Source organism: Rhinopithecus roxellana, chromosome 6, assembly GCF_007565055.1.
Source record: "Rhinopithecus roxellana isolate Shanxi Qingling chromosome 6, ASM756505v1, whole genome shotgun sequence".
Lineage (NCBI taxonomy): Eukaryota > Metazoa > Chordata > Mammalia > Primates > Cercopithecidae > Rhinopithecus > Rhinopithecus roxellana.
The window spans coordinates 98,602,439-98,614,707 of record NC_044554.1 but is presented as its reverse complement, the minus strand read 5'-3'; the positions used below and the strand labels follow the sequence as shown (position 1 = coordinate 98,614,707).

At 45.6% G+C, this 12,269-nt stretch overlaps 1 protein-coding gene across 1 annotated transcript in view; it reads left to right on the top strand.

The window, feature by feature from the left end:
- The window catches only part of YWHAG (tyrosine 3-monooxygenase/tryptophan 5-monooxygenase activation protein gamma), a 32,234-nt gene extending 22,868 nt beyond the window's left edge, over window positions 1-9,366 (top strand). Inside the window, exon 2 of the mRNA XM_010387432.2 lies at window positions 5,909-9,366. Coding sequence (XP_010385734.1) covers window positions 5,909-6,565 — 657 coding nt within the window. The 3' untranslated portion in view covers window positions 6,566-9,366. The remainder of the gene's footprint in view (window positions 1-5,908) is intronic.
- The last annotated feature ends 2,903 nt before the right edge of the window (window positions 9,367-12,269 follow it).

Below are 12,269 nucleotides of genomic sequence, written 5' to 3'. Positions count from 1 at the left end.
ATACCTAGCACCTGCTAGGTTAAAAAAAAAAAAGCTGGGCATGGTGTCTCACGCCTGTGATCCCAGCACTTAGAAGGCCAAGGCGGGTGGATCACCTGAGGTCAGGAGTTCGAGACCAGCCCGGCCAACGTGGTGAAACCCTGTCTCTACTAAAAACACAAAAATTTAGCGGGGTGTGGTGGTGGGTGCCTGTAATCCCAGCTACTTGGGAGACTGAGACACAAGAATCACTTGAACCCGGGAGTCGAGGGTGCAATGAGCCGAGATCGCGCCATCACGCTCCAGCCTGGGTGACAGAGCGAAACTCTGTCTTCGGGGGAAAAAAACAGACTTTCTTAGAGCAGTTTTGGGTTCACAGCAAAAATGAGTGGAGTTCCCATGTACCCCCTGCCCCCACACAAGCGCAGCCTTTCTCCCTCAGCAGCCCCCACCAGAGGGGTACACTTAAACTAATTAATGAATGTATCATCATTATCACCTAAGGTCCACAGTTTACAGTAAAGCTCACTCTTGGTGTTCTACATTCTGTGGATTTGGACAAGTGTATAGAGGCGTGTAGCCACCGTCTGAGTATCACACAGTGTAGTTTCATTGCCCTGAAAGCCCTGTGTGCTCTGCCTGTTCATCTCTCCTGGGTTAGTTTTTGGATGTGAACTTCAGTTCTTTGTAGGGATTTTCAGTTTTATTAAATCAAAGTGTTGGGTGAGGTGCCTGTAGTTCCAGTTTGAGGCAGGAGGATTGATTGCTTGAGCCCCCAGGAGTTATTTAAGAAGATTAAAAATGCAGAATTGTATTCATAACTTTTGGTGGGGGGGACAGATCGCTCTTGCCCAGGCTGGAGTGAAGTGACTCCATCTTGGCTCACTGTAACCTCCACCTCTCAGGTTCAAGTGATTCCCCTGCCTCAGCCTCCCAAGTAGCTGGGATTACAGGCATGCACACCACACCTGGTTCATTTTTGTATTTTTAGTAGAGATGAGGTTTCGCCATGTTGGCCAGGCTGGTCTCAAGCTACTGACCTCAAGTGATCCACCCACCTCGGCCTCCCAAAGTGCTGGGATTACAGAGGTGAGCGGCTGTGCCTGGTCCCTACCATTACAATGTAAGGTTCTTGTTAGATAAGGAAATTGTGAATGACCTGGTGCTCCATGACTTAAGGTCAGAAAGTCATCTGAGCAGCTTTCCAAGAATTTCAAGAGTTGCTAATCTTAGGTAGAAAAGGTTTCTCTCCTCATCAACTCTTAGGGGAAAATAGTTGACACTAATTAATATCTGATTCCTTAGCAGCTGGGATTTGGGGAGTTCTACTTTTTAAACTGTTGGTGAGAATAACATAGATTTTTCTAACCATTTTACCTACAGCTATCTTTAACATCTTTTAAGTCACCAAAATAAATTTGAACTTGAGCTTGTAGTAGTAGAGAAGGCAGAAATTTTAATTTTGTTTTTAAGCAGAACATACAACTCTGGGGAATAAAAACTGAAACCTACATTTTCCAACAGCCATGACAGTAAATTTTGAGGACCATGTTTACAAGTGTCCCATTCGTAGAAACAGTTTATTAACCAGGGCGTGGTGGGAGGCTGAGGTGGGAGGATCACCTGAGCCCAAGAAGTTGAGGCTGCAATGAGCTGTGATCACACCATTTGTCTCCAGCCTCGGCAGCAGAGTGAGACCCTATTTCTTTCTTTTTTAATTTTTTTTAATTTTTTATTTTTTAAAAAAGAAGAAAGTTAGGCAGGATGGCTCACGTTTATAATCCCAGAACTTTGGGAGGCCAAGGCTGGAGGATCACTTGTGCTCAGGAGTTCGAGACCAGCCTGGACAACATATGGTGACCCTGGCCCCTGCAAAAAAAATTAAAAATTAGCTGGCGTGGTGGTAGATACCTGTAGTCCCAGCTTCTCTGGAGGCTGAGGGACAGGAGTTTGTGGCATGGCTGCAGTGAGCCATGATTACACCACTGTACTCCAGCCAGGGCAGCACAGTGAGACCCTGTCTCTGTTTAAACAACAACAACAAATTTAATGACTGTTTTGAAAAATGTTACCTCCCTTCCCAAATGATACGGATCCTGTATCGTCCCACATTGAATAGTTATTCTGTCATTCTGTATTGATTAAATCTTTTTAGACACTATTAAAATAACTTCTGTTATTTTAAGAGGTTATCTTTTGACCTTTAAAACTAGTATGGTGTGGATCTCTTAATTTAAAAATAACAGATTAATTTTCATGCAAGTAATTTTGATCTAAAGGATAAAGGATTTTTTAAAATTCTAGTTTAAGGTGTTCAGAACAGCCTTTCTTTAGACTTTTTAGAGCCGAAGGGTTTCCCCTCTAACTTAGTTTTTCACTGGCAGAGAACATCTGGGTGTGTTCCAAATGTGGTTGAGCTACTGCATCCAAAGGTGATACTGGCATTTCGTAATCTTGTTCCAATTTGTCTGGGGACAGCTAGACAGACTTTACATAAGTACAGATTGCCACTCTGGGCTCTGCAGGGAGACTTCATTTGCGGCAGGAGGAGCCCCCCCCCAGGACTGGTGAGGTAATTTGAGCTTTAAATAGCTCCTGGCCCTTGAAATAAGGACAGCATGATTTAGGGGAAAGGCCAGAACTTGATCTCTGTGGCCTTCGGCACGCTGGCCTCCCCTTGCACTGGAGGCAGTCATGAGGCCTGCGCTGCGGGACAGTTTGTCTTCAGCGTCCGCACACTCAGGAAAGTATGCCAGAGACCGAGGCTTAGCTCCTTCCAAAGCCAAGTCTGGGCAGTTTTTTTTTCAGGCTATATAGAACTAGGGTTTATGGAAAGGAAGGGATGTGAGGCAGCTAAGGCAATTTCCGCTTAAAATAGAGAAGAGGATGAAACAGAGAAGAGACACTCGATAACAGGAAGATGAGCTGGGAGATCGTTAAGAAATGTAGACATCTCCTGTAGTGAGAACTAAAAGGAAAATTATTCAGGGTATTCTTAAAAGTAGTTCCTCACATTTCTGTAGCATTTTACTTTTTCAAGAAGAGTTTGCTGGGCACAGTGGCTGTCACCCGTAATCCCAGCACTCTGAGCGGCCAAGGTGGGAGGATCACTTGAACTAAGGGTTTCGAGACCAGCCTGGGCAACATAGTGAGACCTTGTATCTACTAAAAATTTTAAAATGGCTGGATGCAGTGGCTCACACCTGTAATCCTAACACTTTGGGGGGCTAAGGTGGGTGGATAACTTGAGGCCAGGAGTTTAAGAGCAACCTGGCCAACAAGCAGGACCTTGTCTCTACGGAAAAACACAAAAATTAGGCATGGTGGCACACTCCTGTAATCCCAGCTACTCGAGAGGCTGAGGCAGGAGAATTGCTTGAATTCCGGGAGAGGTTGCAGTGAGCCAAGATCGTGCCATTGCACTCCGGCCTGGGTGACAGAATGAGACCAGGTCTTTTTGAAACTCTGTCTCCAAAAAAAAAAAATCAGCCATGCATGGTGGCGCATGGCGCACACCTGTAGTCCCAGCTACTCTGGAGATTGAGGTGGGAGGGTTGCTTGAGCCCAGTAGTTTGAGGCTGCAGTGAGCTGTGATCATGCCTCTGCACTTCAGCCTGAGAAACAGAGTAAGACCATGTCTCGAAAAGAAAAAGAAAAAAGAAAGACTTTCTTATTTATCTGATATACCTGTATATTACCTTATGAAAGAGGACAGAAATCCCCATTTTGCAGATAAGAAAACCAAAACCCAGAGAAATGAAGTGGCTTGTCCCCATGATTGCTTAGCAAATGATGAAAGTGGGAAAAGCCCAATCTTCCAGTTATTTGTGGACACATCAGAATTCAGCATGAGTGACAGCGGGCTGCTGGATGACAGATAGTCAGTGCAGAATGAGACACGAGGTGCCTATGTTTATTCATGCAGGAGTGTTTGCAGAAGGCCAGGGCACAGGAGGTGGTGGAGCAAAGCATCTCTTTCCTGGTTCCTTCTGCTCTGAACTCAAGTAGTGCCAACCCCCTATGCTTCCCCTCTTTTGAGTCTGGTTCACCGAGGGCACGGCTGGCAGGAGTAACGTTGTTCTCCAGCATTAAACAGAGCATCAGTAATGTCTAGGAAAAGGTTGACTTTAAAACACTACTGATCAGTTGGAGAATATTTGAGCATACAGCACTGGCTGATGAGTTCATTCAGAAGATGAACCGCCTGCCATAAACTAATAAGATGATTTGGTTTATGTTTTGATTTAATTATCTCTGAGTAGATGCTGCTTGGAGTAGTGATTGTAACCAGTTTTGCCAAGCATACCCCCCGTTTTTAATTTTTAAAAAAAGTTTTTTGAGATGGGGCCTTGTTATGTTGGCCAGGCTGGTCTTGAACTCCTGGCCTCAAGCAGTCCTCCCCACCTGGTGTCTCAAAGCACTGGGATTACAGGGATGTGCCAATATACTGAACATAATGATTCAAACATAGAAAAAAAGTCTGGTAGTTCAGTTCCTCCATGCCGCAGGAGTTTAGTACAGGGATGTCCAGTCTTTTGGTTTCCCTGGGCCACATTCCCTTGGGCCACACATAAAATACACTAACACTAATGAGAGTTGATGAGCTTAAAAAAAAAAATTTGCAAAAAGAAAATCACAATGTTTTAAGAAAGTTTACAAATTTGTGTTGGGCTGCACTCAAAGCCATCCTGGGCTGCATACAGCCCGTGGGCTGCAGGTTGGATAAGCTTGGTTTAGTAGATCTTTTTGGATTCTAGCTCCCTACCTGTTATCTCTGTATGTCATATAATGTTATGCAGATGCTGTGGTTGATCTACACAGGGGACAGGGAGTAACCTACTTTTCTTCTCTCCTCTCTTCACCCCATCCCCAGCCAGTTGGCATATGCCGGTAGTTCCAGCTCCTGGGTAGGCAGAGGTGGGAGAATCATCTGAGCCTAGGGAAGTTGAGGCTGCAGTGAGCTGTGATCCCGTCGCTGCACTCCAGGTTGGGCGATAGAATGAGACCCTGTCTCAAATACAATAATAATAGTAATAATGATAATGTATTTCATATGATTGACAAATAATGTAATAGTGTATGACTCTGATACTATAGAAACCAGGTAAATAAATTTAGTATTATTGGCTGAATTTTTTTATTATAATCAGTGATTTGTAGTCATAAAAATACACAACATTGGTTGGAGATGCCACTTTAGTTTTCTGAAGGTGATTAATCTTGGGGGTGGTGAGGGCGGGAGCCTTGAGAAATGGCCATCTTGGGAGAAGCATTGATTCCTGTTGCCCAGCTCAGCTCAGAGGCGCTGTGCTTGCCTCATTCTTTTGTATTGCTGGTTGTAAAATTGTATTCAGTCAGACACTCCCACTGCCACAAATACATGTTCCCTGGGTTGCTAAAATATCACAGCGATCAGACTCAATCCCAGGCCCCTTATTTGGACTCATTGAGGTTTAGAATTCACGTGCGTATGATCAGAAAGGCCTCCATGTTTCTCAGAAGTCAGCTTGAAGTTGACTCAGTATTTTCTCATCCAGAAGGGATGGGACTGAAGTTTACTAGACAGGGCAGGATTAGGAGGAATTTGTCAGTCTGTTTTCCTAAAAAACCGCGGAGTTAGACCATCTGTACTCACAGTCTCTCATCTAAGGCCTAGACTTGACAATGTTTTGTAGAACACACGTGATAAGCCTGCGTCCTTTTCTGGGGAGGAAGCCAGGGTTCAGACACCATTGATCCGTTGATCCAGCCGCACTTTTCCCTGCCTTTTGTGTGCTCCACCTGCAGCCCCCTTCCCCCAGCCCACGCAACGTAATTTCCTTCTGTTCATCATGTTACTCAACAAAGCTCTGTTCTAGTGTCTCAAAGATACAGTTAACCTAGTGGACACCTTCTGTACCATAACAACTCTGTTCTTTCCTCCTGACAGGTGACAGAGCTGAATGAGCCACTGTCGAATGAGGAACGAAACCTTCTCTCTGTGGCCTACAAGAACGTTGTGGGGGCACGCCGCTCTTCCTGGAGGGTCATCAGTAGCATTGAGCAGAAGACATCTGCAGACGGCAACGAGAAGAAGATAGAGATGGTCCGTGCGTACCGGGAGAAGATAGAGAAGGAGTTGGAGGCGGTGTGCCAGGATGTGCTGAGCCTGCTGGATAACTACCTGATCAAGAATTGCAGCGAGACCCAGTACGAGAGCAAAGTGTTCTACCTGAAGATGAAAGGGGACTACTACCGCTACCTGGCCGAAGTGGCCACTGGAGAGAAACGGGCGACGGTGGTGGAATCCTCTGAGAAGGCCTACAGCGAAGCCCACGAGATCAGCAAAGAGCACATGCAACCCACCCACCCCATCCGATTAGGCCTGGCTCTTAACTACTCCGTCTTCTACTATGAGATCCAGAACGCCCCGGAGCAAGCGTGCCACTTGGCCAAGACCGCGTTCGACGATGCCATCGCCGAGCTCGACACCCTCAACGAGGACTCCTACAAGGACTCCACGCTCATCATGCAGCTCCTCCGCGATAACCTCACGCTCTGGACGAGCGACCAGCAGGACGACGACGGCGGCGAAGGCAACAATTAAGGCCCCAGGGGGACTGGCAGCGCACGCGGATGCTACTACTGCAGTCTTTATTTTTTTCCCATGAGTTGGGGGTCGGGTGGGGGAGGGAAAGGGAGGGATGACCTTCCCAGGGAGAAACCCACGACCTGTCCTGTCTTTGATCGCCTCTTTGACATTTTTGCCAAAATACCACTAGTGGAAAGTCAGGCTAGCTGTGCTGGTATTGGAATAGCAGCCTCACACTGGCGTCTGGACTGTTCTGTAGATTCATGCAAGTGGAGCTGTCTGTCTCTAATTTAACTTATTGCTAGGTAATAGGGTTTTCAGATGAAAAGAAAACTTAAAGAGGAATGGCCCTCATTCAGTAAGTTCTGTGGTTCCAGTAAGGATTTTTATGTACATACGCTCTCGTGTCTCGTTTTGGGTACTTTCTATCTCATCTGTCTTGGCTCTGCATGTTTTCCAGGGTGTAGCCTACAGACATGGAACAGTGTAAATCCCAGACTGACAGACTCAGAACCTGAGGTCTCATTCGTCCTTATGGTTTAGGCCTTGCCAGTTTTCCGAAGTCTCTGATTAGTTGACAGTATTAACACTAAATTGCAGTTTACAGTATTTCTACATTACAGCCATATGTAACACCAAGCCATCAATTGTGTACTTTTCCTTTGCTAGTTGTTTGGGCTTTAACATCCTTATTCAGCCTTATCCAGGTTGGTTTTGCTGTTGATTGGTCTCCTAGGCTAGATGAGGAGAATGAAAGTGACTTCAGGTTTTGGTTCATAGGTGCTCGGCAGGTGGCTGTGGGATTTTTTTTTTTTGGTCCTTCTTTCCTCTTAACGTAAATTCACCACCAAAATTATTAATCCTCTTGAGAGAAACGTGAAATGCCACAAAAATAGAGAAAATTCAGGTCTGTATGTCATGGATCGTGTTGGTATTTTCAGAGAACATCCCGCTTCCGAAGCTGCCGCAGCTCCCTCAGGGATCACACTGCCGTCGCCCACTCTGCACTGGGGCGTTTCCCACTGCGCCTTGTGCGGGCGGACGCAGCTGGGTGGAGAAGCTATGGGGTCGGAGAGGCGTTTGGAGAAGGTCTGTGGTGCAGTGTGTGAAAATTCAGGTGCTAGAAGCCTACAGGTAGAAAAACCCAAAAGGAAGAGCTCTATATCCTTAACCATTCTGTCCAATTTCGGGAGCCTTGTCAGTGTTTCGGGTTTTCCTCCCCGAAGACACTCCCCGAGTAATTGTAGGAAGATAAAAAACTGTTACCCGATAACAAACACTGAACTCCTGTTTGACCAGAACTTTTTCCTCTCGAGATAGTTTTTCTTTTTAATGAAAAAAGCATAGACATTGGAGATTGGCTTGTCTTGCGCAGCCAGTGCACATTTGGAATTGACGGAAACAACATTGCTATTTCCACCCATTTGTTTTCGGCAGCCTTAAGGCCCTCCATTCTCATTTCGGGTGAATCTGTCTATCTGTGAACGTGGCCCGCTTGTGCATTCTTTTTTTTTTTTTTTTTTTTAAGTAAAGTCAGTAACGAGGAACTCCCGAGATGTGTGATGACACCACACTTGTTTTCTTTGTTTATTTTGTTTAGGCAAGAAAAGGTGTGAGTAATTGAGGAAAAACTGACAGATGCTTTTGCTAATACCAAAATTGAGCTTACAGTTAGGAACTGAGTATGTGTAACAGGATATAGGTGACAGTGAAGATAGAAGAACCATGATGACCACAGACTCAATGTGCTCTGTAACATTGCACAGTTTACCCAGCATGACTTTCCTTAGAAGGCCCCCTCCTCACGCTAGAGCAAAAGTCCCAGTTAACTGAAGCCTACCAGAAGAAGTAGTAGAAGAAGCTTTGCTGCTTTTGTGCCTCTTACAGGCGCCTAAAGTCATTGCCATGGGAGGAAAACAGAGGTGGGGGGGCGGGGTAGGTGGGGCTTTCCCTAATTTATCTTCATGTCCAGTGAGCAGTGTTGCGTTTTTCCTTGTAGCATTTGGAAATGATTTACTGGAATTACAAAACCTATTTTTCCTTTAAATTTCAGCTTTGGCTCTGGCTGCTTTTTAGAATAATGCAAGATAAAAATCACACCTGAGGGCTAAAAACGGAGAGGGAATGGGAGACTTGATATTTAAGCAGCTTTGAATGGTTTTTCTTTTCTTTATTTTTAAAGAAATGCACTTGCCTATGATACTGTCTCTCCAGTGAAATGATTACTCCTCCATTACTCTATTGATACAATATTGTGCATGCTAGTGTTGTATTTCTATACAGTAGCTTGAAATTGATTAACTTATACTGTAGGTGTTATGTATTCCTATGACAAAAAAATTAAGTCTTCAAATTTTTTAAAGGTTTTTTTTTTCTTTTTTTTTTAATTTAATTTTTCCTTTTGGGGGTAAAGTTTGCTCTACCAAATAGTGATTGTAACAAATTGATCTGTTTTGGATGTTGCTATAGTGACATGCAGTTATATATTTTGTTTTTAAAAAGGGGGGGAGCAAAAGAAACACCAGTGTTAGCTTAATCTTAATGTCTGGTGTTTGTCATGGTGAAATTATAACTATTACAGTGTCGGAGAACAACGAAAATGTTCTCTGAATGAGCCTTTGTGCTTTTTGTCATGTTATGCGGTGAACTATTTTTAAGGTCTAATCGGTGATTATTTTTCCAGCTCCGTGTTTCTCTAGGGAATTATTTCACACACGGACCATCTTTAGCAGTTTCCTCAGTGATGGAATATCATGAATGTGAGTCATTATGTAGCTGTCGTACCTTGAGCAAATAAACTTACAGATCTGATGCCAGTGTTCCTTAGCTTCATTGTGTCAGTTCGGCTGTCCTTTGCTTTTGAAGGTTGGATCCGATGTTGGTGTTCTCTTCCCTCCCCAGCCCAACGAATGAAGTTGGGTTGGCAGGAAAAAGGGGAAAGACAGTATATACTGGAAAGCGCCTCCAACCAGGAATCAGATTTGGGTTTGGGGACTTAAAAAACCATGGCACCAGGCAGGGTGCAGTGGTTCACGCCTGTAATCTCAGCACTGTGGGAGGCCGAGGCAGGGCGGATCACCGGAGGTCAGGAGTTTGAGGCCAGTCTGGCCAACATGGTGAAACCCCGTCTCTACTAAAAATACACAGATTAGCTGGGCGTGGTGGTGAGTGCCTGTAATCCCAGCTACTTGGGAGGCTGAAGCAGGAGAATCGCTTGAGCCCAAGAAGTGGAAGTTGCAGTGAGCCAAGATTGCACCACTGCCTTCCAGCCTAGCGACAGAGCGAGACTCTGTCTCAAAAAAAAAAAAAAAAAAAAAAAATCACACCTTTTAGGGTGGGAGCAGTGGCTCACACCTGTAATCCAGCACTTTGGGAGGCCGAGGGGGGAGGATCACTTGAGGCCAGGAGTTTTGGAGACCAGCCTGGACAACATATTGATACCCTATCTCTGTTAAAAAAACAAAACAAAACCAATCCATTGCACCTTTTGGGCCTCCATTTTCCTCACATTAAATGAGCCTGTTCAACTGGATCTCTGAGGGCCTTTCTGGGGTACCACTGGGGAGAAATACAGACCTGAGTTTGATGGCACCCCCCAGCCCTGCCTTTTTTAAAAATAACAAAACAAAAAACAGACGGGGTCTGGCCATATTGCCTAGGTTGGGCTCAAACTCCTGGTCTCAGGTGATCCTCCCAGAATTATGGCCCCTTTTGATTCCTGGGCAAATTATTCAGACTTCTTACCCTGGGTGGGTGTGGGTGTGGGTGTGGTTGTAGGTTTAAATAACTGGATCATAGCTTTTAATTATTTTTTTTAGGTGTGACAGAATCTCGCTGTCATCCAGGCTGGAGTGCAGTGGCACAATCTCAGCTCACTCCACCAGGTTCAAGCTATCCTTGTGTCTCAGCCCTCTGAGTAGCTGGGATTACAGGACCCCGCCACCATGCCCGGCTAATTTTTGTATTTTTAGTAGAGACCAGGTTTCACCATGTTGGCCAGGCTGGTCTCAAACTCCTGACCTCAAGTGATCCGCCTGCCTTGGCCTCCCAAAGTACTGAGATTAAAGGTGTGAGCCACTGCACCCGGCCAAGCTTAATTTTCTGAGAGACATCAATTCACATTTCAGGAATGATAACACACTGTGAATAGGCTTTTGGCATATACTCAATGTATTCACTTGTGTTGGCTCATTTGTCACCCAGAACTACCCTGGGTGCCACTGCAAGTGTATGGCTGTGAAATTAGGAGTGACAGCTATACCTGAGGTCCCGTGGGTAACTCACTGATAACCCACATCTGCCTGCCGGAGTTTGGTCTGCTCACACCAGCCTGCTTTCACACCGCTAGGAGACGATAAGAAACTAGGCCGAGCGGCAGCAACCAACTCTTCAGCACACATTGACCAAGCACTTTTATTTTACTTATTTTATTTTTATTTTTTATTTATTTATTTTGAGATGGAGTTGCACTCTTGTTGCCCAGGCTGGAGTGCAGTGGCGCCGTCTCGGCTCACTGCAGCCTCCACCTCCCGGGTTCAAGCAATTCTGCCTTAGGTGTCCAGTCTGTTGTGATAAGTGTTTTCTTAAGACAGGGTCTGGCTGGGTCTCGCTCTGTCTCACAGGCTAGAGGGCAGCAGTTCTATCATAGCTCACTGCAGCCTCAAACTCTTGGGCTCACGTGATCCTGCCTCAGCCTCCCGAGTAGCTGGGAGCGCTACCATACTGGGCCATGTATTTTTGAGATAGAGTCTTGCTCTATTGCCCAGGCTGGAGTCCAGTGGCGTGATCTCGGCTCACTGCAACCTCCACCTTCCAGGTTCAAGTGATTCTCCTGGCTCAGCCTCCTGAATAGCTGGGATTACAGGCGTATGCCGCTATGCCCGACTAATTTTTTTGTATTTTAGTAGAGACGGGGTTTCACCCTGTTAGCCAGGATGGTCTCGAACTCCTGAACTCAGGCAGTCCACCTGCCTCGGCCTCCCAAAGTGTTGGGATTACAGGCATGAGCCACCGTGTCCAGCTGGGCCATTTTATTTTTTAGAGACAAGGTCTTACTATGTTGTCCAGGCTGATCTCAAACTCCTGGCCTCCAGTGATCTGCCTCAGCCTCCCAGAGCACTAGGAGTACAGATATGACAGATATGAGCCACTGCACCTGGCCTGTTGTGATACGTTGTTTCACTTGAAGTATTTGAAAAAAATACAGTATCACACAAATGAGTGGTTGGAAAGGGGTGAACCTAAACAGTTGAAGTTGAATGGCAGAAGCAGAGTAAGGTTAAGAAAGTTCTCATTAGGTGGGTGCGATGGCTCACGCCTGTGAACTTTGGGAGGCTGAGGTGGGCGGACTGCTTGAGCCCAGGAGTTCAAGACCAGCCTGGGCAACATAGTACCTAGTGAGACCCCTGTCTTTACAAAAATTAAGTGGGCATGGTGGTGTGCCCCTGTAGTTTCAGCTACTCAGGAGGCTGAGGTGGAAGGATTGCTTGAGCCCAGGAGGTTGAGGCTGTAGTGAGCTGTGATCACGCCACTGAATTCCAGCAGATACAAAAAACAAAAAAGACCTCATACTACATGAATTAAATCAGTCTGTAGATCAGGCACCAGTGGTAAAGGTCTTCTTTGCCTCTTTTTCAGTGCATTCTAGAATTTTAAAAATAACTGATACTAGGCCGAGCGTGGTGGTTCATACCTGTAATCCCAGCATTTTGGGAGGCCG